This window comes from Doryrhamphus excisus, chromosome 3 (genome assembly GCF_030265055.1).
Source record: "Doryrhamphus excisus isolate RoL2022-K1 chromosome 3, RoL_Dexc_1.0, whole genome shotgun sequence".
NCBI lineage: Eukaryota > Metazoa > Chordata > Actinopteri > Syngnathiformes > Syngnathidae > Doryrhamphus > Doryrhamphus excisus.
In genome coordinates, this window is record NC_080468.1 from 14778200 (window position 1) to 14803457 (window position 25258).

At 42.7% G+C, this 25258-nt stretch overlaps 2 protein-coding genes across 2 annotated transcripts in view; both read right to left on the bottom strand.

Annotated features, from left to right (window-relative positions):
- Positions 1-1993: 1993 nt before the first annotated feature.
- mfsd14a2 (major facilitator superfamily domain containing 14A2) lies at positions 1994-15083 on the bottom strand. The gene is made up of 12 exons (XM_058068659.1): positions 14821-15083; positions 12856-12951; positions 11142-11204; positions 9717-9844; positions 9524-9638; positions 9205-9423; positions 8362-8475; positions 6620-6691; positions 6385-6497; positions 5876-5973; positions 5629-5786; positions 1994-4218 (listed from the first exon to the last, which is right to left on the bottom strand). The coding sequence occupies exons 1-12, from the start codon at positions 14902-14904 to the stop codon at positions 4006-4008; spliced, it is 1473 nt and encodes a 490-aa protein (XP_057924642.1). The 5' UTR covers positions 14905-15083; the 3' UTR covers positions 1994-4005.
- A 381-nt stretch (positions 15084-15464) lies between these two features.
- The window catches only part of myo9b (myosin IXb), a 36494-nt gene continuing 26700 nt past the window's right edge, over positions 15465-25258 (bottom strand). The window contains exons 24-41 of the mRNA XM_058066711.1: positions 24687-24768; positions 24360-24557; positions 23805-23911; positions 23299-23381; positions 22987-23171; positions 21386-21493; positions 21141-21311; positions 21022-21063; positions 20832-20943; positions 19459-19532; positions 19188-19380; positions 18071-18199; positions 17880-17985; positions 17663-17794; positions 17466-17589; positions 16458-16552; positions 16256-16380; positions 15465-16071 (exon numbers count right to left, since the gene is read on the bottom strand). Of these exons, the coding sequence (XP_057922694.1) occupies positions 15893-16071; positions 16256-16380; positions 16458-16552; positions 17466-17589; positions 17663-17794; positions 17880-17985; positions 18071-18199; positions 19188-19380; positions 19459-19532; positions 20832-20943; positions 21022-21063; positions 21141-21311; positions 21386-21493; positions 22987-23171; positions 23299-23381; positions 23805-23911; positions 24360-24557; positions 24687-24768 (2245 nt within the window). The 3' untranslated portion in view covers positions 15465-15892. The remainder of the gene's footprint in view (positions 16072-16255; positions 16381-16457; positions 16553-17465; positions 17590-17662; positions 17795-17879; positions 17986-18070; positions 18200-19187; positions 19381-19458; positions 19533-20831; positions 20944-21021; positions 21064-21140; positions 21312-21385; positions 21494-22986; positions 23172-23298; positions 23382-23804; positions 23912-24359; positions 24558-24686; positions 24769-25258) is intronic.

Genomic DNA, 25258 nt, shown 5'->3' on the forward strand with positions numbered 1-25258 from the left:
AGAACACGTGCCCGTCACCCATGCTTTACAACGTCGCACACGGAAACGCCGTCAACACATCGTCAGGCGGGATCGGAGGTGACCCCGGTGACTCACACACACACACATACACAAGACATCGATCCTTCCCAGACATGATGAGCTGATGTCCTCTCCATGACTCCACCCCCCCCCCCTTCCTGATGCCAGGACAGATATCACATCACATGTTTGGATTTTTTACAATTAATACAATTACTTAAATTAATTATTAATAATAATTAAATAATAATAAATAAAAAATAAAAGAATAATATATAAATATAAAATAATATAATAAATAATATAATAATATATAATATAATTTTAAATAAAAAAATAAATACCAATTAATTAAATATTAAAATATATATTAAATAATAAAGATTTTGGGGGGATTTTTTACAATTAATACAATTACTTACATTAATTATTAATAATAATTAAATAATAATAAATAAAATAAATTAAAAAAGATAAATATAATAATATATAAATATAAAACACAAATAATATAATATAATAAATAATATAATATCTAATTTTATAATATAATAAAATATAATATAAATATAAAAAATAATTAAATATTGAAATATATATTAAATAATAAATACTTTTTATAATTAAATTAAATTACAATTATTTAATTACAATTACTTACTAAAACCTTATCTTGGTAAGCACAGAGTCGAACCCCAAAACCTCAATACAATTGTCCCCAATGCTAAGTCAGTTAGTCTGTTCCAGGGTCAAACTGTGCCCCTCATAAAATATATTTTATTTTTTATATTTTTTTTATTACAATCTGCTTCAGACAGTCATTTATATTCTGTGTTCATATTTTACTCAAATTCCACGTCCTGCCTCTATGGTTATCATCACAAAAGGAAAGTGGAAATCAGTGTGAGATATTGTGTGTTTTTAGAGGTTTGAAGGTGATGAGGAGGTTAGATGGATCCATCAGCAAGGTGGACACGAGGTTCTCCAAAGGCCAAGAATGTTTTTCCAAACGGCGTCCTTGGAGGAAAGACTCCAGAGATGAGGAGGCGTCTCCTATGTGCCAGGAAGTCATGTGAGGCTAGCGTATGGATCATGGGAACGCGGCGCCGCCGCTGACGGGTTCACACACTCCCGGCCGAGGGGGAGAACAATAAGGTTCAAGCGTGATTCATCCGGGGGTTCTTCCTCCAGGACGGCAGGCTCCGCTCGGGCCCGCTTCCCCTTCCGATGCGTGTGAGGGCCACCCGGGGCGGAGATGGAGATCCCTTCCTGCGTTGCCAAAGTACAGTACGCTTGATGGATGCCTCTGCGGGTAGGCGGAGCCTCATGTGGACGACCCCTAACCTTTGTCCATGTCCATGTCACCTTTTCCGCTATTTTTATTTCATGTTGACTGAACTTGGCGGCACGGTGGTCGAGTGGTTAGCGCGGAGACCTCACAGCTAGGAAACCCGAGTTCAATGCCACCCTCGGCTATCTCTGTGTGGAGTTTGCATGTTCTCCCCGTGCATGCGTGGGTTTTCTCCGGATACTCCGGTTTCCTCCCACATTCCAAAAACATGCTAGGTTAATTAGCGACTCTAAATTGTCCATAGGTATGAATGTGAGTGTGAATGGTTGTTTGTCTATATGTGCCCTGTGATTGGCTGGCCACCAGTCAAGGGTGTTAAGTTGCTATGTGATGAATTTAGTGTTGTTGGTAGTGACATCATAACTGTAACTGTACACTGGTATATTTGCACATTTACACATTTGGCACCTAGACCTCACAGCTAGGAGACGCGGGTTCAATTCCACCCTCGGCCATCTCTGTGTGGAGTTTGCATGTTCTCCCCGTGCATGCGTGGCTTTTCTCCGGGTACTCCGGTTTCCTCCCACATTCCAAAAAAAAACATGCTAGGTTAATTAGCGACTCCAAATTGTCCATAGGTATGAATGTGAGTGTGAATGGTTGTTTGTCTATATGTGCCCTGTGATTGGCTGGCTACCACCAGTCCAGGGCGTACGCCTCCTCTCGACTGAAGACAGCTGGGATAGGCTCCAGCACCCCCGCGAGGATAAGCGGTAGAAAGTGAATGAATGAAAATCATTTGGATTTTTATTTTCATTTATGCATCCATATTTTTTCTTTATTTCCTGTATTTTTTCGTCTTTTTTTTTTAATTGTTTTTAGCAATTATTTATTCTAAAGGATCATTTTTTATTCAGGATCAGTTTACCTGTTGTGGGTTCAGGTGAGGTGAGCAAGCTCCGGAGTGGAGGCCCCGCAGATTACATAAGACTCTTATTATGAATCAGGCTAATATTATTATGATTATCCTCGCTAGCCAAGGTTACCACCTGCTGCTCCTCTTGCTTACATCATCACATTATTAAACACACACACACACACACAGCATGAGTGGAAGAAACCAACCAATCAGGAGCGAGGTAGCAATACACGTGATGTGGCCCCCGTATGGCTGGATTTGGGTCCGATACCTTGCTGTGCTGTTTCCATGACAACAATTTATTTTTTTAAAATGTGTCTTTTGGTAGAAATAATATGTTTGTAAAAGGGAACTGCGCTTTTTTGGGGGGGGGGGGGGTTTCGCAATCTTTATGTGAAACTTGAACACATTTCTTTCCCTTCTCTGTGCATTCTAGCACAAAAAACCAAGTTAATATAAGTTAGCTAAAAATAGACATAAAATAAATAAAAATGCAAATGTAATTTTACAATAAACCTTTAATAAATAGCTTCATTAGTTTCCCATATTTACATAATAACCACCTTGACTTAACCATGCCATTCTCATTTCTTGGCTAAATTTTTAGGCACACAGAGAGAAAGAGGAATGGGGGGGTCGGGGGGTCAGGGGTCCCAGGCCACAAATTATATGGTCCTAATGAAAACAACTAAACAAGAGGTGCCGCCCCTCGCCCTCCCCCACTTCTTGTTTGACATCCACCATGACCTGTGCAATCGTCATCAGAAAACACGGGTGGAACCCCAGAGGGGGGGGGGGGGCGGGGCGGGGCTTGTCACAGGTTTGGTCCTGTTTGTCATCAACATGACAAAGTGATACTGAAGGAAAGCAAAAAAAAAACTTTAGGTGCCGGCGGAGAGTGAAATGCTTGTTGTGTGTGAAAGGGGATGGACGTGGGCGTTCTTTAAAAGAAAAGATGATTAAAAAAAAAAAAATGGCTATACATATTTATATAGAAATATATATAGATATATATATAAAAAAAAAGACAGCATTCAATCTGCAAACCAAGAGATGGAGACAAAAAGACTGGAAACACATAAAAGAAATACTACATTGGCACAGATGTGTTTTTACAGTGATGTTGGCTAACGTGGCTAACCGTGTGTACACTGAAATGCACTTGAGACGTCCAAGATGTGTGTGTGTGTGGGGGGGGGGTCGGAGGTGGGGGTCGGAGGGCGACCAGTGCAGCTGTACTTGATATGACAGTATAGCACTGTAGCGTATAGCCGCAGCTTTTTTTAGCACCACAGGATCCACTTCATTCATTCTTCCGCCGCAAACATCAATCACCATGGCGACACGCCGTCATTAGGACAACACGGGGGGAGGGGGGGGAGATTGGGGAGCGACGGCGCCAGACTACAGAGGCCGTCATGCAGGTTGCGTGATATGCGTGGATATGTGGCGTTCTGCGCTCCTACTTCCATATCGGATCGCTTCCAAGGCAACGGTTGATTGTGATTGGTGGGATGGAGAAAGCAAAAAAAAAAAGGGGGGGGGGTTAAATCTCAATGCTGATAAGTGGTCTGCTTTTTGGGTTTCCGCCACAAAAGGAGTTTTCCAGGAGGGGGCGTGGCCCAGCGACGGCCCAAACAAGAGAAAGTGGACACGCCTTCTTCTTCTTCAACAGTCCTGCTTGTGCTGCACGAAAACAAGTCTTATATGAAAGTGTATCGTTAGGGTGGAGGGTGGGGGGGGTGCCCCCGCCGCCACCCCCAGGCTGCGGAGGTTATACGCTGCTGTCCTCCAGCAGCGGCTGCTTGCCCTCGGCGCCGCTGCCCTGCGGGCTGTGGGAGTGGCTCTGCGCCCCGTTGCTGTGCTTCTTGTAGGCGCCGGGCCGCGCGCCGGGCCCCGTGTGCTCGGGGATGAAGAGCGCCACCAGCAGGGAGAGCAGCACCGAGCAGGCGCCGAAGAGGAAAGGGGGTCCGGGGATGATGGCGCTCTGGAGGGGGGGCGACAAGGGGAAGCGTACAACACGTGCACGTGTTACTCTGAATGCTCTCCTGGGCCCGTTGAGTATTTGATAGCATTAACTCATTCAATACCAAAGACCGGCATGCACACATTAGCGACAAATGTGAAAACTATAAATAGCTCATTGTGTTATATTTATAAATAAAATAGTTCTTTTCAAGACCCGAGTTCAATTCCACCCTCGGCCATCTCTGTGTGGAGTTTGCATGTTCTCCCCGTGCATGTGTGGGTTTTCTCCAAGTACTTTGGTTTCCTCCCACATTCCAAAAAAAACATGCTAGGTTAATTAGCGACTCCAAATTGTCCATAGGTATGAATGTGAGTGTGAATGGTTGTTTGTCTATATGTGCCCTGTGATTGGCTGGCCACCAGTCCAGGGTGTACCCTGCCTCTCGCCCGAAGACAGCTGGGATAGGCTCCAGCACCCCCTGCAACCCTCGTTAGGATAAGTGGTAGAAAATGAATGAATGAATGAGTTCTCCTCCTATTTTGTGTGGAAGTGGTAACTTTTTGTGTTCCTGACGCTGTCATATACAGCATTCCGTCACTCCATCACTGTTTACCTTTCTTTTGCTGCAATTTTAGAGCTTTTTAAACAGCGTATGAGGACTGCCAGCGCAAAGCAGCTAACCGTGTTTGCTAACCGCCAATACTGGAAAGACAAGACCAGGCCAACCATGCCACTCGGAATTGTGTTATGGTGTAAATATGTAGTTATTTTGAGGCGTCACTAAAAAAAAAAATATGGACGCCAATCAATGTTCTGCTTCAATTTGCTTCTCTACAGAGAAAGCTAATTTTTTCAGGGTTTTTTTTTTTGGTGTTTGGTGTGGCTGAGATCACCGCATGTTCTAATGGCCATTTATAAAGACCAAAAAAGGCTAAAAACAAACTGCTATTTTTCTGATGGAAGAGGAGAGTCAGTTTCTTTACATGGCTTCAATGTTTATGTAGTCTGGCAGTATGGAGCTCTCCTCTCCAAAATGGCTGCCAGTCAATGAGTTAACATTTTCAGTCCAACATAGTAGCTTGATCATTAATTTTGATTAAATGAGGTAACACTGTACATGTTAAGATATTTGAGCTGTCACAAAAGCATAACATATGGTGAAAGTTGTGCTTGAAATTTGGCAAAAATCTGATAGTCGGGAACTGATATTTCCCTGAAAGTTGTTCCCTATGTTCTACTGTTTATTATGAAAGAACGCAAAACATAGAACACAATATTCTGTGTGCCTTGAAGTCAGTTAAAATGGCGTCAAAAAGCCGAATGAGTTACTCTGAAGATGTATGTTATGTATATGACGTTTTATGCCAGCTAGCCCTTGCGCCAACAAGTCTGCTTTCAGACTTAAGCGGCCAACCGTCCCACGCTCACCTCGTCTGTCGGATTGGACATGTTGGATTTGCCGCCTTTCTCCGAGCCGTCCGCGTCGGTCAGCTCCACGTGGAAAAGGTAGAAGACAAAGCCGTAGAGCGCCGGGCCCAAACCGTTACAGAGACCTCGGATGCCCGTGATCATGCCCTGGACCACACCTGCAGGGCGGCCGCACGTTGGGGTCAAAAGGTTACAGGTCTTGGGTCTACAGTGGGTGGACATTTTTTGTTTTGCGGAGACGGCTCACCTTGTTGGTCGGGATCGGCGTTGCGGGACACAATGGCGCTGATGGCCGGGAATGTGATGCTGGACATGGCCGCCACGGCTCCGGCGGCCCACATCATCCTGTAACACACAGCAGAAAAGTCAGTGAAGTGGTCACTTGACTTGGTAACAAACAGGAAATCATCATTCTATTACAATAAATAAAGATGAATAAAGTATCTGTTTAAAAAAAAACTTAAATAAATACTTTTAAAATACTCTTACCCCCAAAATAAATTCATTATAAAAAAAAAAAAAACAATGGCAACTGGCCTTTGTATTCGCTAACAGAGGCAAGTTGTGCTATGCTGCCCCCTAGCGGTGAGAAATTGCACTACAACGACATTCTGAAGAATACAGAATGATTTCGCTTTTACTATTTCGAATTTTACTATCCGGACTTCCCAGAAGTACATGAATAAAGTCAGCATGTAGTATTTGTACTACCAAGGAGCTACTAAGGAAAAAAAAAAAGAGTAGGATGTTACTGACCAGGGCTGCGAGCCGAAGCCGTACCAGGCCAGCTGGAGGATCTGGAAGCCCAGGCCTAAGAGGATGGTGTTCTTATTCCCGATGGAACGCATCAGGACACCCAGAACCACCGTCTGAGGCAAAAAAAAAAATAACCACGTTATGTGGTATAAGTACCTTGTTATGTAGTAAATGTGCCATGTTGTGTGGTATAAGTACAATGTACCATGTGACATGACACAAGCGCCGTAAGTACCTGAGCCAATATGGAGAGGATCCCCACCACAGCGATAAAGGCGGCCACCGTCGCTGATGAAAAGCCGATGACCTGAAGAACATTTGGATGTTGAGTAAACATGTTGTGTTTGGTACTAGAAGCATCACCAGGAGCACCAGGAGCACCAGGAGCACCAGGAGCACGTCCCACGTCTTTCCTTCTATTTAGGTCATAAACACCATCATTGACATTTAGTATTTTGCACCAAGGCGCCAGGCACTAAAACGGACTAAAGGGAAAGTGACTTGTCCAACTGGTTCATCTGACGATGTTGACATAAACTAAAAGCACTCGGAGGGAGTTGCGGCATTGTTTCTGATGAATTCAAACCAACATCCTTGGCTAAAGTTGCTATTATTTACACACAGGTGTCACGCCCAACGGCGTCAACAAGACTATAACAAGGAAATGGCTGCACACCCCTTGTTATTATGACTGATACTTATTTTCATTCATTCATTTTCTACCGCTTTTTCCTCACGAGGGAGCCTATGCCAGCTGTCTTTGGGCGAGAGGCGGGGTACACCCTGGACTGGTGGCCAGCCAATCACAGGGCACATATAGACAAACAACCATTCACACTCACATTCATACCTATGGACGATTTGGAGTCGCTAATTAACCTAGCATGTTTTTGGAACGTGGGAGGAAACCGGAGTACCCGGAGAAAACCCACGCATGCACGGGGAGAACATGCAAACTCCACACAGAGATGGCCGAGGGTGGAATTGAACCCTGATCTCCTAGCTGTGAGGTCTGCGCGCAATCTAGCTACTTGGGACATGTTTTCTATAGATATACCATAAAACAGGATTCATTCATTCATTCATTCATTTTCTACCGCTTATCCTCACAAGAGTCGCGGGGGGTGCTGGAGCCTATCCCAGCTGTCTTTGGGCGAGAGATTGGTGGCCAGCCAATCACAGGGCACATATAGACAAACAACCATTCACACTCACATTCATACCTATGGACAATTTGGAGTTGCTAATTAACCTAGCATGTTTTTTTTGGAATGTGGGAGGAAACCGGAGAACCCGGAGAAAACTGGGGAGAACATGCAAACTCCACAGAGATGCGGAATCAAACTCGGGTCTCCTAGCCACTCGTCCACCAAGCAAAAACACGGAGAAAACCCACGCATGCACGGGGAGAACATGCAAACTCCACACAGAGATGGTCGAGGGTGGAATTGAACCCTGGTCTCCTAGCTGTGAGGTTTGCGCGCTAACCACTCGACCACCGTGCAGCCCATTTCAAAAACAATTTTTTCAATTTCACAAACATTTGTATCCATTTCACAAACAATTACAATTATTTTCAAAGAAGGATGTACATTTTTGCATAGAGGCCTACTATCAACAACTGTCAGCCCTCTGCATCAATCTCCTGGTATGGCTGCTAATCCAAGTCCATCATTTTATCAGGCTAATAGATGATTAGAAAAGCCATCTAAAAATCTAAACTAAAATCTCTTACCATGCTGTTAACTACTCCCTTTAGAGAGCAGCACAAACTGGGTCTAACAAGGACAGAAAAACGCTGCACAACTGTGTAGTTTAAGACAAAGACCTGGCAGCTGCACTAAATAACAGCCGTCAATACTTATTTTATTATTTATTTTTTTGGAAGCTTCATTGTGATGGTGCTGTTATTTGGTGGAGGGAGGGGCTCTGCGCCACCCTGGTGTGTGACTTGTGCGCTGTATCTGATGGTGTTACCTGTCTGAGGTACAGGAAGAAGCTGGAGTACTGGCCCGCCTCGGGTAGGTAGGAGAGAAAGACTGTGATACAGATGAGCAGCACCGTGGAGTCCTGGCCCACTTTGCGTAGAGACTGCAAGGCAAAAAAAAAAAAAAAAAAATTCATTCCTGCTAGGGATGCTCCCATCAAAGCTTTATGCCACCCATCCCCCGATACTGATCACATGGACTGACTTAACAGCAACAGCTAGGCAAAACGTGTAAACAAAGGTAAGAAAAGGCTAACAGCAACAGGTCTGATGGAGTGATCCAACATGCTGGCATTGATTGGTATAGTCTGGGTCAAGCTGTCCAACACTAGTTCGGGTTCTCGTGGGTCAATGCGGGTGTTGAACCAGCACACATGCAGGGTTTTTTGTGCTCATCGGCTAATGACTAGCTTTCATCGGTACAGTTGGTTGTCCTAGCAACCGTTATATCGATGCCGATGACACTCCAAGCATAGCTGAAATTTTTTGCGTGTTCAAATCAAATAAAACCATTAAAAAAAATTGAAAAAAAAAATAATTACTAAAAAAAATGAAAAACTATTTTTTTTATTAAATTTAAAAAATAAAATAAAAATAGCTTAAATTATATTAGCAAAGCAGGAAGTGAACAAATGTAACAGTTACTGATTGTAAAAGTACCAGATGGAGGGGTAGGATTTAATAAGCTTTGCTTCTTCCTACTCCTTTTGGACATGTGGAACTGGGAACTGATTATGGGATGCACTCAATTGTAATCTGATGCATGTTCAAATTTCCCCACTGAGGGACGAATTAAGGCATATCTTAATCTTAATAGCACAGGGCTGACTCACGGCGAAAGGATCGGCTTGTTCCCAGGAAATGGGCGCTCCCCACGACGCCGGCCTCATCTTCTCGGGCAGGGACTCGGGCACGGCCACCAGGATGAAGCAGATGTCCAGCAGCGCGATGGCGGTAGCCAGGATCACCACCAAGGTGTCGCCGTAGGCCTCCGACAGGTAGGCCCCGATGGCCGGGCTGGTGACCAGGCTGGCGGCAAAGGTGGCCGACACCTAATTGGGAGGGAGTGGCGGCGTGACAAGACTCATTATCATCAGGGCAAACCTGTTTGGATAGTTTCCTCCAAGGAAATGACTGGGAATTCTTCCTTACCAAACCGTAAGCCGTGCTCCTCTCGTGCTCCTGCGTGATGTCGGCCACGTACGCAAAAATGACAGAGAACGTGACGGCGAACACGCCCGACATGGAGATGACGGCAAAGTACCACCTGAAGGAGGGCACGGACGCAGGTGAGGGCCCGCAAAAGGCAGAGCTGAAATCTGAAAGGCACGGCATCGTCACTCACCACGGGCTGATCTTCATCAGCGGAATGGGCGCGCATGTGAAGAAGACCGTTAGCAGCAGGAAGGACTTGCGCCCCCATACGTCCGACAAGGCTCCGATGAGGGGGGCGCTGAGAAATGACAGGAGACCCTGGAGGACAGGACAATGATGGAGAATGTGAACATCAACAAATGGCAGGAGCGTCCCATGTTGTATATTGTATAATAATAATAATAATAGTATATAGTTGGTGTTATATTTGTTATTGTCATGTAAAACAACCATTTCTTGTGTTGTGGTATTGTTGTTTGGATATTTTGGCTAAATATATATATATATGGTTATGGTTTTATTTCATTTGAACATGCATCAGATAACAATTGAATGCATCACATAATCAGTTCACAGTTCCACATGTCCAAAAGGAGTAGGAAGAAGCAAAGCTTATTAAATCCTACCCCTCCATCTGGTACTTTTACAATCAGTAACTGTTATATTTGTTCACTTCCTGCTTTCCTAATATAATTTATTTTTATTCAATTTTTTTTAATACAAAAATAGTTTTTCATTTTTTTTTAGTAATTACATTTTTTTTTCTCCAATTTTTAAATGGTTTTATTTGATTTGAACATGCATCAGATTACAATTGAATGCATCACATAATCAGTTCACAGTTCCACATGTCCAAAAGGAGTAGGAAGAAGCAAAGCTTATTAAATCCTACCCCTCCATCTGGTACTTTTACAATCAGTAACTGTTACATTTGTTCACTTCCTGCTTTCTGTAATACAGTTTAGGGTTTTTTTTGTAGTAAATGTATTACATTATTCTCATACGTTTACGACTTTTTGCTATACATTTGACTTGATTATGACTTTATTGATTCTCGTAAATTTACGTCTTCATTCTACAATTTTTTTTTTTTTTATTTCTCACCAATTTTCTTTTTTTTCCTCTGAAATTTACACCTTTATCTCAGATGTACACTACCGCTCAAAAGTTTGGGATCACTTGCAAATTTATTGTTTATTTGTTCACTTCCTGCTTTCCATAATACAGTTTAAGGGTTTTTTTTTGTTGTTTTTTTAAATAATGCACCTCGTACCGAAGTACGAGTAGAGGTGATATGACCATACAATGACATAATGGGTTCCATAGTAATATGAAGTATATATGACTACATTTGTCTCAAACTTTTTTAAAAAAGCTATTTTTCTCTCTTTTTTGCTGAAATCTATGATCTACCGATGATTACTACAGAACAGAAAAAAGTAGCAACAAACTTATTTTCTGATGTTGGTAGGTTCCGTATTCCTATGCCGTATCCCTAATACACAATATTCTATGTGCCTTGCTGGGCTGGGATTGACGCTATGTTGGAACGGCGATGCAGCGTGCGGGACGAGTGTACAGCTGAAAAACAAGAAAGATGTTGCGTGTTGCCTACCTTGACGCCATGGATGAGGCCATTCATCAGGAACGTATGATGGGGGAACGTCTGGTGCAATACCTGTACAACAAACATAAATCACACCATTTCATTCCATAAGCAGGCTACACGTGTTGTTGCATTGCTACACACAAAACGCAATCATGTTAGCTATGCAGGAAACGAGAGAGGAATGGACTCAAGAGGGGGAAAAAAAAATCAATGGAGGGTAAATGTTGGTTGGTCCACTAGTGTCATTCAATGTGCTTCACCTCTTCTCTTCTTGGAAATCCTATCATGTCTGTCAAGTTGGGGATGAAATATGAAATATGAAAATGAAAACGAAATGAATAAAGTCAGCTGCAACAGGATGTGGCTAAGAAGGCCCTCCGCTCCCCGGAGGCTCCTCTGCCTAAGTGGATTCTGTTGCTGCTGGACACTAATGAAGCAAAAAGCATCCCTTTGCATCCACGCACCATGCCCTGATTGGTCCACAGAAAAAACACTACCACCCCCCCCCCCCCCCCCACCCCACTCCAAGGGACAGCAAGGAGAACAAATACCTGAGCTCTGATGCAACTAACTGAAGAGAGAGCAGCCCTATCTTTTTCGCTGGAAGGCATGCACAAACATGTCTGCAGGTCTCACGTGTTGCCGATACGCAGGTGTTATGCTAGCATCCTTATGCTAGTTTGGGAAGACTTCACAATGGATGGATTATTCCACTTTGGGATATCAGGGGTGAAATGAGGCTTATTGGGTGAGCACAAGCTATGCAATTGGCATCAAAACACAAACAGGTGCAGGCACTATTTTATTGATTTCAATACCTCTATCCATTCTGGGGGTGATCTGGATGCATTAGCATTGTTAGCATGCTAATGTTTGCATATTAACATATTTTTTTTTGCTATTTTCTTGGGTAGCCACATATATAGTAACACTTACTACGACCATGCTAGGTGTTAGCATGCTAACATTAGCACGTTAACATTGCTAGCATGCGCATAAAAGCAGTTTAGGATTTTCATACATATGAACTTAGTGCTTTCATGCTACGTGTTGCATTTTAACATTAGCATGCTAACATTTTTTAGACACTCCTATTAAGCTAGGTGTTAGCATGTTAACATTCTTTCAGTCATTCAAACCTCATCCACGGTATGTTTAAAATTCATTCATTCTCTACCACTTTTTCCTCACGAGGGTCACAGGGGTGCTGGAGCCTATCCCAGCTGTCTTCGGGCGAGAGGCGGGGTACACCCTGGACTGGTGGCCAGCCAATCACAGGGCACATATAGACAAACAACCATTCACACTCACATTCATACCTATGGACAATTTGGAGTCGCTAATTAACCTAGCATGTTTTTGGAATGTGGGAGGAAACCGGAGAAAACCCACGCATGCACGGGGAGAACATGCAAACTCCACACAGAGATGGCCGAGGGTGGAATTGAACCCTGGTCTACTAGCTGCGAGGTCTGCGCGCTTACCACTCAACCGCCGTGCAGCCCGTTTTCATAAATATGTAGTTAAAATAAATGTAGAACTAATATTTATGGTGTAAATCACAATGGGGCGGGGGCGTCTTTGTGCTTTTCCAGTTTGATATATTAACATTTTCTATAAATGAAACATTTGCATACACCTGCATATACTATAATTAAGATAGATATACTTTATTGATCTCCAAGCTTTAAAAAATGAAAAGCGCATGAGGAAAACTTACCGTGAGCATGGGGGTGGTGAGCAGACCCCACGCAAAAAACTCCAGGAAGATGACCACCACGGCATGGTAAACACTGGGCTCACCGATTCCCTGAGGCTGCACACAACAGACACAATAAATATAATAAATATGCTCATTTCACAATTCTGACTCATTATTATTGTATGATGGGCTCAATAAGTCACTAAACACAATTGTATTTATACCAAGTTTTTTTTTTTAAAAACGTACTCCTTATTAGTCCAATGTACTACATTGTCATAAATGAGGAAGTAAAAGCGGCGAGGCAGAGAATGTGGCGCCAACAACTCCTCCATTGTGTCCCGCCTGCCACAGTCAAACCGCATCAGCCTCCTGATTACGCACCATGCAGCAACCTCATTCTCATCTACCTTTCACTGGCGTGCGGCGTACAATGGAGGTCGGTTGCATGGGTGGGGATAACAATAATTGCAAGCGAGGGCCCCCGCTGGAAGCCCGACACACATATAACTCATTGGCAGTGAATTTAAGTGTTCGTAGTTTTAGTTCATCTTTCTTACAGTAGACAAACATAAGACAAACCGTTTATATAAGTTTTCTACAGTCACAATCAATAATTCAATTAACCGTACAATAAATAAAAACAAACTCCACCATTTTGCATTGACATTTGTAGAAACATGGTTATGGGAAAAATTTGCTTTGGTTAGAGTCTGTTTTGGTTTAAGTCCGACCTTTCCAAGTATGGTTTAATGACGTTATCCAAGGCTCCGCTGTACTTATCTAATGTGCCGTTTCTGTTTACGCCTGCATATCGGCGTTTGTACATAATTCACGTATTTGCGGCCGGCCTCCGAAGTTAGATCTGGCGCTGCCTGTTTAATTGTGTGTTACAAGTAAAACAAACAAGTCAATAAAGCCATGTTCGGTTATTAAATCAGGTTTAAGAACATTAAGTTATAAGTTTTTGCAGTCGTGTCCAATTATGCACATTTTCCATTACATCTGCAAATATGGCATTCATATCGTAATATCCATGCCACTGACACCTGCATACAGGATACACTTCCATACATGATCAGCCAATTAAGACATGGGATACTAGCAGGTTAATTTAAAGGCAATACTACTCCTATTATGATGCATGCAGGTGAAAGTGAAACATAAGTTTTGCACATTCCACATCAACTACACTGTAAATAAGTTAGTTATGCTAGCGTTAGTTGGATTCCTGCAAAAAAAAACTGACTTGTGAAAAGTGTAAATACTTTGGTGGTTACCTTACGTCGTCTCTTCAGCTGTAATTTAGGGAGTTGCAAAGCTGCTACCGGAAAGCTTCGCGCGGACATGACTTGTTTTGACAGCAACTACGCTAAGCTAATGCGCTAACATCAAAACAGCTCCATTGTCACAGTCAGTTTACTCGTCGAGTATGTATGTCGGCTAGTACCCTTTTTTTTGGTCCCCAAAAAAACAAGCACTAATGACACCATTTATGTTAATACGTATGTATAATAAATCAGTTAAAAAATATGTAACATGGAAGTCGGCGATGTGCTTGCTAGCTCCATAGCCGGCTAACGTAAACTGGGCGCCTGTGTCTTTGCCCATCACTCACTTTTGGCTACCGTTGGCTAAACACAAGCTAAACATTAACCACAAAGGGGGGTCGTTGGGTTAATGTGCGTTTCGAAAGCCGCAGCGGCGTGTGTGTGGAGCGTTGTACTATTTAGGAAAACAACCTTAGCAGAGATGACGTGTAAACCAATGGCCAACCTAGCATAGCAAGGCCGCTAAAACCATTAGCCGCCTAGCTAGTTGCATCCAGCGACAAGCTAGCGGTAACATTATTATGCAAGTGTACAAAAACAAAATGGACTGCTTAAAAAAAGCACGCCCAACCACCTCAAACCCAACGACTTTACGGCACGACATATATTTTTCTCAACGAAGTTACCCAAGATAAATAAATATTTAACTCACACTTCCTCCATCTTTTATTATAATTTTCTTGGCCAGAAGAATGCTGCGGTTCAGCCGCTTCTTCTTCTTTTTCTCCCCCGTCATTGTTAACTTATGTCCATTCTTGAGCGTCAGAGGGTCATGGCGCCGCCTAACAAAGGTAAAACAATTACAAATGTCGACTGTTCATCTAATAATATTCGTCGACAGGTAGCATCAGGCTGAACCAACTACGGATGATGATTTCTCATCTCCACCTCGCTTCAAGCCCTCTTCTTCCGGAAGCAAACACAGCTCCGCCCCTCGCAATACAAAGAAAGACTGACGATTGGTTGCCCGCAGAAAAACGGCTTTTGATTGGTTCACGGGAAGTCCGCCGCTCAGGCATTGGTAGTTTACCACACAGCGCGCGGCGGCAAGTGACAAGGCGGAAATGACATAATAGTAGCAAGTCGTGTTTGTTAGCGAAAATTAACAAACAGCCGTTAAAACCCTTTTTTGTCTTTGATATGCTAAAGAATACGTGTCAAAAGACGTTCAAATTCACTTTATGGTGATTTACAAACAATAAACTCAAAAGTTATTGCATATCTTCTTCAATTGATTGAAAAATGGTGAAAAACTGTGTATTGTAAAAGTACCAGATTTCACTCTAACCAGCAAACTAACACCCATAATTGGTAACCATATTAATATTTATTGAGATGCACCTGTACATGCATGGGGTGGAGGCACATAAACACCCACATAGTCGACATTTTAGTAACCAAACAAGGAAAAGTACGTCAGTCTAAAAAACAACAACAATAGGATCAGTCATAGCAGAGAGAACAGTGTTTTTCTACAGTAATCAGCCTCTTTTGTGCACAATCGTACCGTAGTGGCTGTCAATGTTTTTTTAAAGTTCATTCAGGTACCTTAATTAAAAAAAAATGTATGTACAGTATTGAAATACTAATAAAGTCACATGGCGACATAGTGGTACTGTTATTAGTGTGTCCGCTATTAAATACACTGTCCTTTTTTTCCACAGCAGCACCGACAAGATGGTTAAAAGCCACCTCGCCGCCGCCAATGGTGACACATGGAGGCGTTAACTGGCCTCATTATCATCATCATCATCAATGTAAGGAATTTCCAGGTTGTCAAAACTCCCGCTGAAAGTGTTTGTGTTGACGGCAGACGGGTGCGTGGCGTCCTCCCGGCTAGCCTCGAAGCTCTCTGGCTGGACGACATTCGGTTCCGTCGGTTTGTACCGACTTGGCACCTTCGCTGTAGTCACACACACACACGTATGTCACATGACTTGATTATTTTACTTCATGGAACAACGTGTCATACAAATATAGGTCATGCAAAGTCATGCTCGTGCACGAGTGTGCCCATGCAGAGGAAGAAGCGGTTCACCTCAAGCCTAACCCAGAGGAAGGTTGGAACACCTTACCTCCTTACTGACCTTCCGAGTCCAGACTGCCCAGACGCTCGTCCAGACTCTCCGTGCTCATGGATGACGAAGAGTCCAGGATTTCGTTGTCAGAGTTCTCCTGTTCCAAATCGGGTAGCCTACAAGCCAGGTCCAGCCTGCGGAGATGGTGGACTCTTTATAAAAACATCATAAACGCCACACCTCAATATAGGTCGAAAGCTTTTTCTCTTACTTTTCTTGCTTGATGGACCTTATTCTTTCTATCAGAGTCCTCTCGTCGGAATCTGTCTGGTCCGGAACGTTCAGCTCAGAGGGTTTTTCCACAATCTGCAGAGACCAGAGAAGCAAACATGTCATGAAGAACACAGACACCATTTGCTACCAAACATATTTACCACATTTATTTGCTGTTAGCATGCTTACATTAGCATGTTAGCAATGCTAACATCTAAATATGTAGTTAAAATAAATGAAGGATATTTATGGTGTAGATCACAATAAGGAGGGTCGAGTGGTTAGCGCTCAGACCTCACAGCTAGGAGGACCAGGGTTCGATTCCACCCTCGGCCATCTCTGTGTGGAGTTAGCACACTCTGTGTGGTACTCCGGTTTCCTCCCACATTCCATAAACATGCTAGGTTAATTAGCGACTCCAAATTGTCCATAGGTATGAATGTGAGTGTGAATGGTTGTTTGTCTATATGTGCCCTGTGATTGGCTGGCCACCGGTCCAGGGTGTGCCACGCCTCTCGCCCAGAGACAACTGGGATAGGCTCCAGCACCCCCTGCGACTCTTGTGAGGATAAAATGAATGAATGATTATGAAAACATAGCTTAATAGGCGTCTACCTCCGAAAATGTTAGCATGCTAATGTTAGAATGCCAACAACTAGCATGGCCGTAGTAAGTGTTACTATATAAAATAGCTAACTATATAAAATAGCTAACTAAAATAGCAAAATAAAATGTTAATATGCTAACATTAGCATGCTAACAATGCTAGCTGGGATGGGCTCCAGCACCCCCCAGCAACCCTCGTGAGGAAAAAGCGGTAGAAAATGAATGAATGAATGAATCACAATAAGGGGGAACTACGTTACTATGTTTACATTACAGTGAACCACTATCACAAACATAATGTCCCGCCTCCTAAGCCAGAAACCTGCTTACTCGACTCCGCCCCCCAAATTTCCATAATGGATGCTCCTAGAATGATCCGTTTTCTTTGACCGTATGTTACCGTGTTCTGCCTCTTCAGCTTGAGTTGATTGACAGCCAAAGCCTCAGCGTACTCCAACTCCTGGATGTTCTGCAGCTTCTCCTTGTAGCGCCTGAACTGCTCCGTGATGAGGATCTCCACACACCTACATGCGGGCGATACAAAGCAGAAACCGGTCCATACCTGCGGCGAGGGTTCGGTAAAAAGAAAAGACTCACGTGGTCGTCCTCGGAACGTCCTTCATCCCCACAAAGGGGTCATCGTAGTCGGGAGAGCGTAGGATACACGGGGCGAAAACGATAGCGAGGGAGCTCGGGGACATCTTATTGTAATCTTCCTCGTTTGCCACCCTACGGCGACACGCACATTAGCACGTTCCGCATCAAACCACGTCAGGAAAGTGTCTCGTGGTGTTGCGGGGAATTGAAAACGTACCGAACCAGATGGAAGATAAGCCGTTCCAGTGTGTTGTAATTGGCTAGAGGAAGCTCATCCACCTTCTGGTACACTGCCCTGATCCTCTCTGACCTTTCTGGAAGCTCTGCATAAAACAAACAAAAGAGTCGCTAAATTTTAATAATAAATGAATTTCAAAGCGCAATTCAAATGAATGAATATGGACTCACCCACTGCATGCAGGAAGTCCTTGTAAAGACAAAAGGTCATGAGGGGGTCGGGCAGCTCTCTGAGCCACCGTTTCAGCAGGCCTGCCACGGTGTGGATGTGGTAGTTCTCCAGACAGGCCGCCTCGGGGTCTAAAGCCACAACACAAAAGCTACTATAATCAAGGAAAAGTGCACTTTATGGGGGGGGGGGATTTTCATCATTAACAATCCTTATGCGGGCTGCATGGCGGTCGAGTGGTTAGCGCGCATGCCTCACAGCTAGGAGACCAGGGTTCAATTCCACCCTCGGCCATCTCTGTGTGGAGTTTGCATGTTCTCCGGTTTCCTCCCACATTCCAAAAACATGCTAGGTTAATTAGCGACTCCAAATTGTCCATAGGTATGAATGTGAGTGTGAATGGTTGTTTGTCTATATGTGCCCTGTGATTGGCTGGCCACCGGTCCAGGGTGTACCCCGACTCTCGCCCGAAGACAGCTGGGATAGGCTCCAGCACCCCCGCGACCCTTGTGAGGATAAGTGGTAGAAAATGAATGAATGAATGAGTTCTCCTATTTTGTGTGGAAGTGGTAACTTTTTGTCTTTCCGCACCCTTGGCCATCTTAGTATGGAGGTTGCATGTTCTCCACGTGCATGCGTGGGTTTTCTCCGGGTACTCCGGTTTCCTCCCACATTCCAAAAACATGCTAGGTTAATTAGCGACTCCAAATGGTCCATAGGTATGAATGTGAGTGTGAATGGTTGTTTGTCTATATGTGCCCTGTGATTGGCTGGCCACCAGTCCAGGGTGTACCCCGCCTCTTGCCCCAAGATAGCTGGGATAGGCTCCAGCACCCCCGCAACCCTTGTGAAGATAAAATGAATGAATGAGTGAAGGATTATGAAACATACCATGGAAGGCTTTGAATGACTTAAAGAATGCTAACATGCTAATGTTAGCATGCTACACCCTGCATTTATATAAGCATTACCTCTGAAAATGCTAAATGTTAGCATGCTAACATGCTAATGTTATCATGCCAACACCTAGCACCGGAGTATGACAGCTGAAAGTGACGAGGATAGAAAATAGCAACCAAGCTGATGGTTAGCATCTATAAGCTATTATTAGCGTCTAACCCATCTCCATGATCTGATGCAGTTCCCGGGCACGGCAAGCTGAGCCCGACTTGCGGTAGAGGCCCTCGGTGTAGAGCCCGTTCATCTCCACGTGCAGCAGCAGCAGCTCCACCACCTTGGGCACCGGGGTGGTCTTGCTGGTGAGGACGCACACGTGCACCCCGAAATGAAGGGCGCCCGGCACGCTGTCGTCCTTTTTTTTTTTACAAAAACAATTTAAAAAAAAGCATGTTAAGAGTGTGTGTGTTTTAAGTCATGTGATGTGTCTTACCTGCAGGGCGCAGCGTGTTGAGCAGTCAGTGATGATCTTGGTCAGGCATTTCTTGTGACATATCAGCTTGCAGGCTGCAACATAAACGCTGGCATCAAACCGCCTTCCATCCCTCTCCGCATGTCCAAGGCCAAAGGTCACATAAGTCCCCCCCCGTCTCATGCCCGTTACATAAACTTACCACTTTACTCTTGTAATATTACTAATTTTTCCTGGTACATTTATGATGTTATTATCAAAATCTCAGATTATTTCAATACATTTTAGACTTTATTCTTTTTTTTAAAGTTTACAACTTTTTTTGTCATGAATTTATGACTTTTGACGTAAATTTACAACTTTTTTGTCGTAAATTTACTTTATTACTTGTTAATTTATTACAATATTATTGTAATGGTAATGGATTTATTTGATTTGAACATGCATCAGATTACAATTGAATGCATCACATAATCAGTTCACAGTTCCACATGTCCAAAAGGAGTAGGAAGAAGCAAAGCTTATTAAATCCTACCCCTCCATCTGGTACTTTTGCAATCAGTAACTGTTACATTTGTTCACTTCCTGCTTTCCTAATATAGTTTAAGAATTAAAAAAAAATGTTTTTCATTTTTTATAATTTTTTTTAATTTTTTATAATTTTTATTTTATTTTTTATTGTTTTACTTTTTATTTATTTTATTTATTATATGAATTGAATAATATTTATTTATAATTAATAATTTAATAAGCAAATCTTATTAAATCCTACCCCTCCAGCTGGTACTTTTACAATCAGTAACTGTTACATTTGTTCACTTCCTGCTTTCCAAAATACAGTTTAGTTTGTTTTTTTTTCAATTTTTAATTTTTTTGTAGGAAATTTATTACATTATTCTCGTACGTTTACGACTTTTTGTTATACATTTGACTTTATTCTTGTAAATTTACGTATTCATTCTACAATTTTTTTTTTCTCACCAATTTTCTTTTTTTTCTCGGAAATTTACGCTAAGATGTACACTACCACTCAAAAGTTTGGGATCACTTGCAAATTTCTTTGTTTTCCAAATATTTTTTTTTTCATGCATTTCACAAACAATTTTTTCCATTTCACAAACTAAAATGATGATTTTCAAAGAACAATCTACATTTTTGCATAGAGGCCTACTATCAACAACTGTCAGTCCTCTGCATCAATCGCCTGCTATGGCTGCTAATCCAAGTTCATCATTTTATAAGGCTAATAGATGATTAGAAAAGCCATCTAAAAATCTAAACTAAAATCTCTTACCATGCTGTTAACTACTCCCTTCAGAGAGCAGCACAAACTGGGTCTAACAAGGACAGAAAAACGCTGCATATCTGAGAGTGTCTGTGGTGCTGAAACATACCGCTGCACATGTAGGCTTTCTCCATGCCCCAGATGTAGGAGCCACACAGGTCACATGACTGCATGATGTTCACCTGGTAGGTGCTGAAGCGGTGGTCCAGCGGACCGTCGGGCTGAGAAGAGAAGCCACTGCAATGATTCCCTGTGCTTTGATATAACGTTCCATCCACCTGAAAAAGTTCTCAGCTTACACATTTGTCCTTTTTCCTTCTTTTCTTGGTCGTCTTGGAAGCCTGCAAGAAGGCAGAGTCGCCCACAAGTCTTAATTCTCGTCTCCAAGCCGTCTGAGCGACGTGAGAGCAACAATGACCTTGACCGGCTCCGACTCCAACCTCTTCATCTCGCCCCGGATGAAGCCGTCCAGCACGGACTGGAACAGGTTGACCACCAGGGATACTTCGTTCTTCTTCTTGGGGCCGGCCAGGGAGCAGACCTTGCTATGGTAGCCCTTCATCAGGTCCTTGTAGCCGATCTGAGGCTTCTGTGAAGTCATCACGTTTTTTTTTTTTAATAATACCAAACATCTCCCGTGACGCACAACACGCGTGCACTGACCTGCACAGAGAACATGCCCTTGATGGTCTCTCTGAACTGCATGGTGGCGGTCAGGAAGATGCCCTCTGTTTGCGACAGCTCTTTTATTCGCAGTCGCAACTCGTTCACCTGAAAGGCGACATTATTATAATAGCGGGGACGGTGGCAACTTCTCATCGATACTTCACTCACTCATACCGAAAATCTGAAAAATTCCTTCCAACTTAGGAAGAAAAAACATTTCTTCCAACTTTTTGAGTTCTATAGTAATCAGAACATGGGTAACTTTCAGGAAAATATCAGTTCCCAACTAAAAAAGCTAAAAAAAATTTTTTTAGCATAACATTAGGAACTGAACCACGTGTAATGTTATGTTAAAAAAAAAATTTTTTTGTTTTTTTTAGTTGGGAACTGATATTTTCCTGATACTTACCCATGTTCTGATTACTATAGAACTCAAAAAGTTGAAAGAAATCTTTTTCCAGAAGAAAACTCTGCAGTAGGTGCCATGTTTTTATAGCAGCCATAGAAGACAATATTGCAAAAAACTATTTTTTTAGCATAACATTAGAAACTGAACCACATGTAATTCCTAATGTTATGCATTATGCATATGTTTTTTTTTTAGTTGGGAACTGATATTTTCCTGAAATTCACCCATGTTCTGATTACTATAGAACGCAAAAAGTTGGAAGAAATTTTTTCCAGATGAAAACTCGGGAGTAGGTTCCATGTTTTTATAGTAGCCATAGAAGACAATATTCCAAAAGACAATTTTTTTTAGCACAACATTAGGAACTGAACCACGTGTAATTCCTAATGTTATGCTAAAAAAAATGGTTGTTTTTTTTTTAGTTGGGAACTGATATTTTCCTGAAACGTACCCATGTTCTGATACTATAGAACGTAAAAAATTGGAAGAAATTTGTTTTCCAGATGAAAACTCAGGAGTCGATTGCATGTTTCTATAGTACCCATAGAAGACAATATTCCAAAAAACACATTTTTTTAGCATAACATTAGGAACTGAACCACGTGTAATTCCTAATGTTATGCTGAAAAAAGTTTTGTTTTTTTTTTAGTTGGGAACTGCTATTTTCCTGAAACTTACCCATGTTCTGATTACTATAGAACTCAAAAAGTTGGAAGTAATTTTTTTCCAGATGAAAACTCGGGAGTAGGTTCCATATTTTTATAGTAGCCATAGAAGACAATATTCCAAAAAACAATTTTTTTTTTAGCATAACATTAGGAACTGAACCACATGTAATTCCTAATATGCTAAAAAAAAGTTTTGTTTTTTTAGTTGGGAACTGATATTTTCCTGATGCTAAAAAAATGTTTTTTGCTTTTTTTTAGTTGGGAACTGATATTTTCCTGAAACTTACCCATGTTCTGATTACTATAGAACGCAAAAAGTTGGAAGAATTTTTTTCCAGATGAAAACTCAGGAGTAGGTGCCATGTTTTTATAGTAGCCATAGAAGACAATATTCCATGGGCCGCTACTGTAGGGGTCGGATTGTGAATAATGTCTGGGATTGAATGAGTTAATAATGTAGACACACACTCAGTTATATCCTAACATATATCATGTCTGCCCCCCCATTATTATTTTCTCACCTGGTTGCCGAGAAACTCATCCAGGTTGCGTAGTTCTTTGGGATTGGTGATCTCGCGGTCCAGGGAGGCGTTCCACTGCTGGACCCGAGTGGCCCGGCTGATTTTGATGGTCGGGTTGCGACTGATGCGGGCGGAGTGCTGGTTGGGCATGTGGTAGGTTTGAGGCGTGTACCTGGGCAAGGTGACTGAAAGCGGGGGGGGGTGACCGGGTTAAAAGTGCAGTTGCACGGAGTGACCACCAGTGGGCAGCATTACACTGTGATGCTCATTTAAGCAAACAAAAAAAAAAAAGGCATTTGAAGTCATACATACTAGCTTTATCCTGTGAAGGTGTCTCAATGCTGGTGGTTAATTTAGGCGATCGCTTTCGCAGGAATCTACTAAGAAACCAAATTCTGCAGAAAATACAACCTCCATTCAGAAACATGCAAAAAAAAAAACACTTTATGTTTTAGAGCAGGGGTGGGCAAACTACGGCCCGGGGGCCACATCCGGCCCGCCAAGTGTTTGAATACGGCCCGTCCGTTCTTTCCAAAGTATTTCATTTAAACTCAACATACGAACTGGCATCATGGCTTGAGCCAACCTTTTGATGGTTTTATCAATTTTGTTATTTGTTTTGTTATAATATAAAATATTTAAATATAAATATAAAATAATAAATAATAATAGCAGATTGCGTGACACTTTTACAGATACAATAATACCAGGTGGACTGTTACGTGTAAAATATATAGTCTGCCCCCCGTTTTGTTAAATCAATGCGGCCCGCGAGTCAAAAAGTTTGCCCACCCCTGTTTTAGAGTGTTTTTAGTTACTTCTCAGGTGTGGTAAGATGTGATTGGTTAGATCTCTGCAGGCTGGACTCATCATTGGCGCTGCTGGCAGGAAGGCTGAACCGAGACCCGTCCGGTTCCGCAGGGATCTAGAAGAGAAAAAAAAAATGTGGAACCCAAAAAAAATTTTTTTGTACCCCCCACCCGCTGGTAGCCAAGCTCATCTCCCATCACCAGCCCACCTCATGCAGAACCGTTTGACCCAAACTTGGGTGATTATAGCCAGAATATGACCACTAATATGACTACATGACTTGTTTGTATTATTTGGAGTGTAATACTTCAAAGGAAACATGCAATCTGTTGCACTTTAATAGAGCTAGTCTTCTGAAAAAAGAAATTCTGCAGGCATTTAAGCCTTGGCAGAGGTCTGCACGCTTGAATTGAAGAAAAAAAAAACACGTAGCAACAAAGAAGAAATAAATGAATGAGAAGCTTCAGAGACGTTTGCAGGCTTCCTTCTTGCGCTGTCCCGCACACATGCAAGACGTGCATGCACAGCAGCGCCGGCCAAAGCGTGGCCCCTCGGGTCTGTACCTTGACCTGAGATTTGAAGGCGCGGACGTCCACGCTACTGGCTGACGTCTTCAGGGTGGGCGCCCGGGGGCTCATGGGCGGCAGCGGAAAGCTCCAGTACTCGCTCTCCTTGGAGCCGGCAAAGTTAATCACCAAACCGCTACGGGCGTAGGCTAAACGCCGCTTGCGTTTGGGCTTCCTGCGCATGCGTACCCTGACCTGGTGTGTAGGGGGGTGGGGAGGGGGCCGGGAAAGGTGATGAATGAAGTACAACGCTGGGGTGCTGGTTTGACGTACGTGGGGAGCCTGAGGAGGAAAGTTTAGAGGAGTGCTTGGAGAAGCTCTTACCTCACTGGCAGACGGTGAGCTGTCCGAGCCGGAGGAGCTGACCTTGGACAGCTCATCAGCAGACATGGACTTCCCCTTCCGCCTGCGTTGGATGGTAGTAGACATAGTAGACATTATAAAATCTATTATACATAGTAAACATGTTTACGACCTTCTAAATTTGCTTTTAAACATTGTTAGAGCCCTCTAGACATGAAATAACACCCCTATAGTCACCGTTAAACTCCTATTAGCCAATATAGTAGACATAATAAAACCTATTATACATAGTAAACATGTTTACGACTTGCAGAATATGCTTTTAAACATTGTTAGAGCCCTCTAGAAGTGAAATAACACCCCTATAGTCACCTTTAAAGTGCTATTAGCCAATATGGTAGACATAATAAAACCTATTATACATAGTAAACATGTTTATGACCTTCTAAATATGCTTTTAAACATTGTTAGAGCCCTCTAGACATAAAATAACACCCCTATAGTCACCGCTAAACTCCTATTAGCCAATATAGTAGACATAATAAAACCTATTATACATAGTAAACATGTTTACGACTTGCAGAATATGTTTT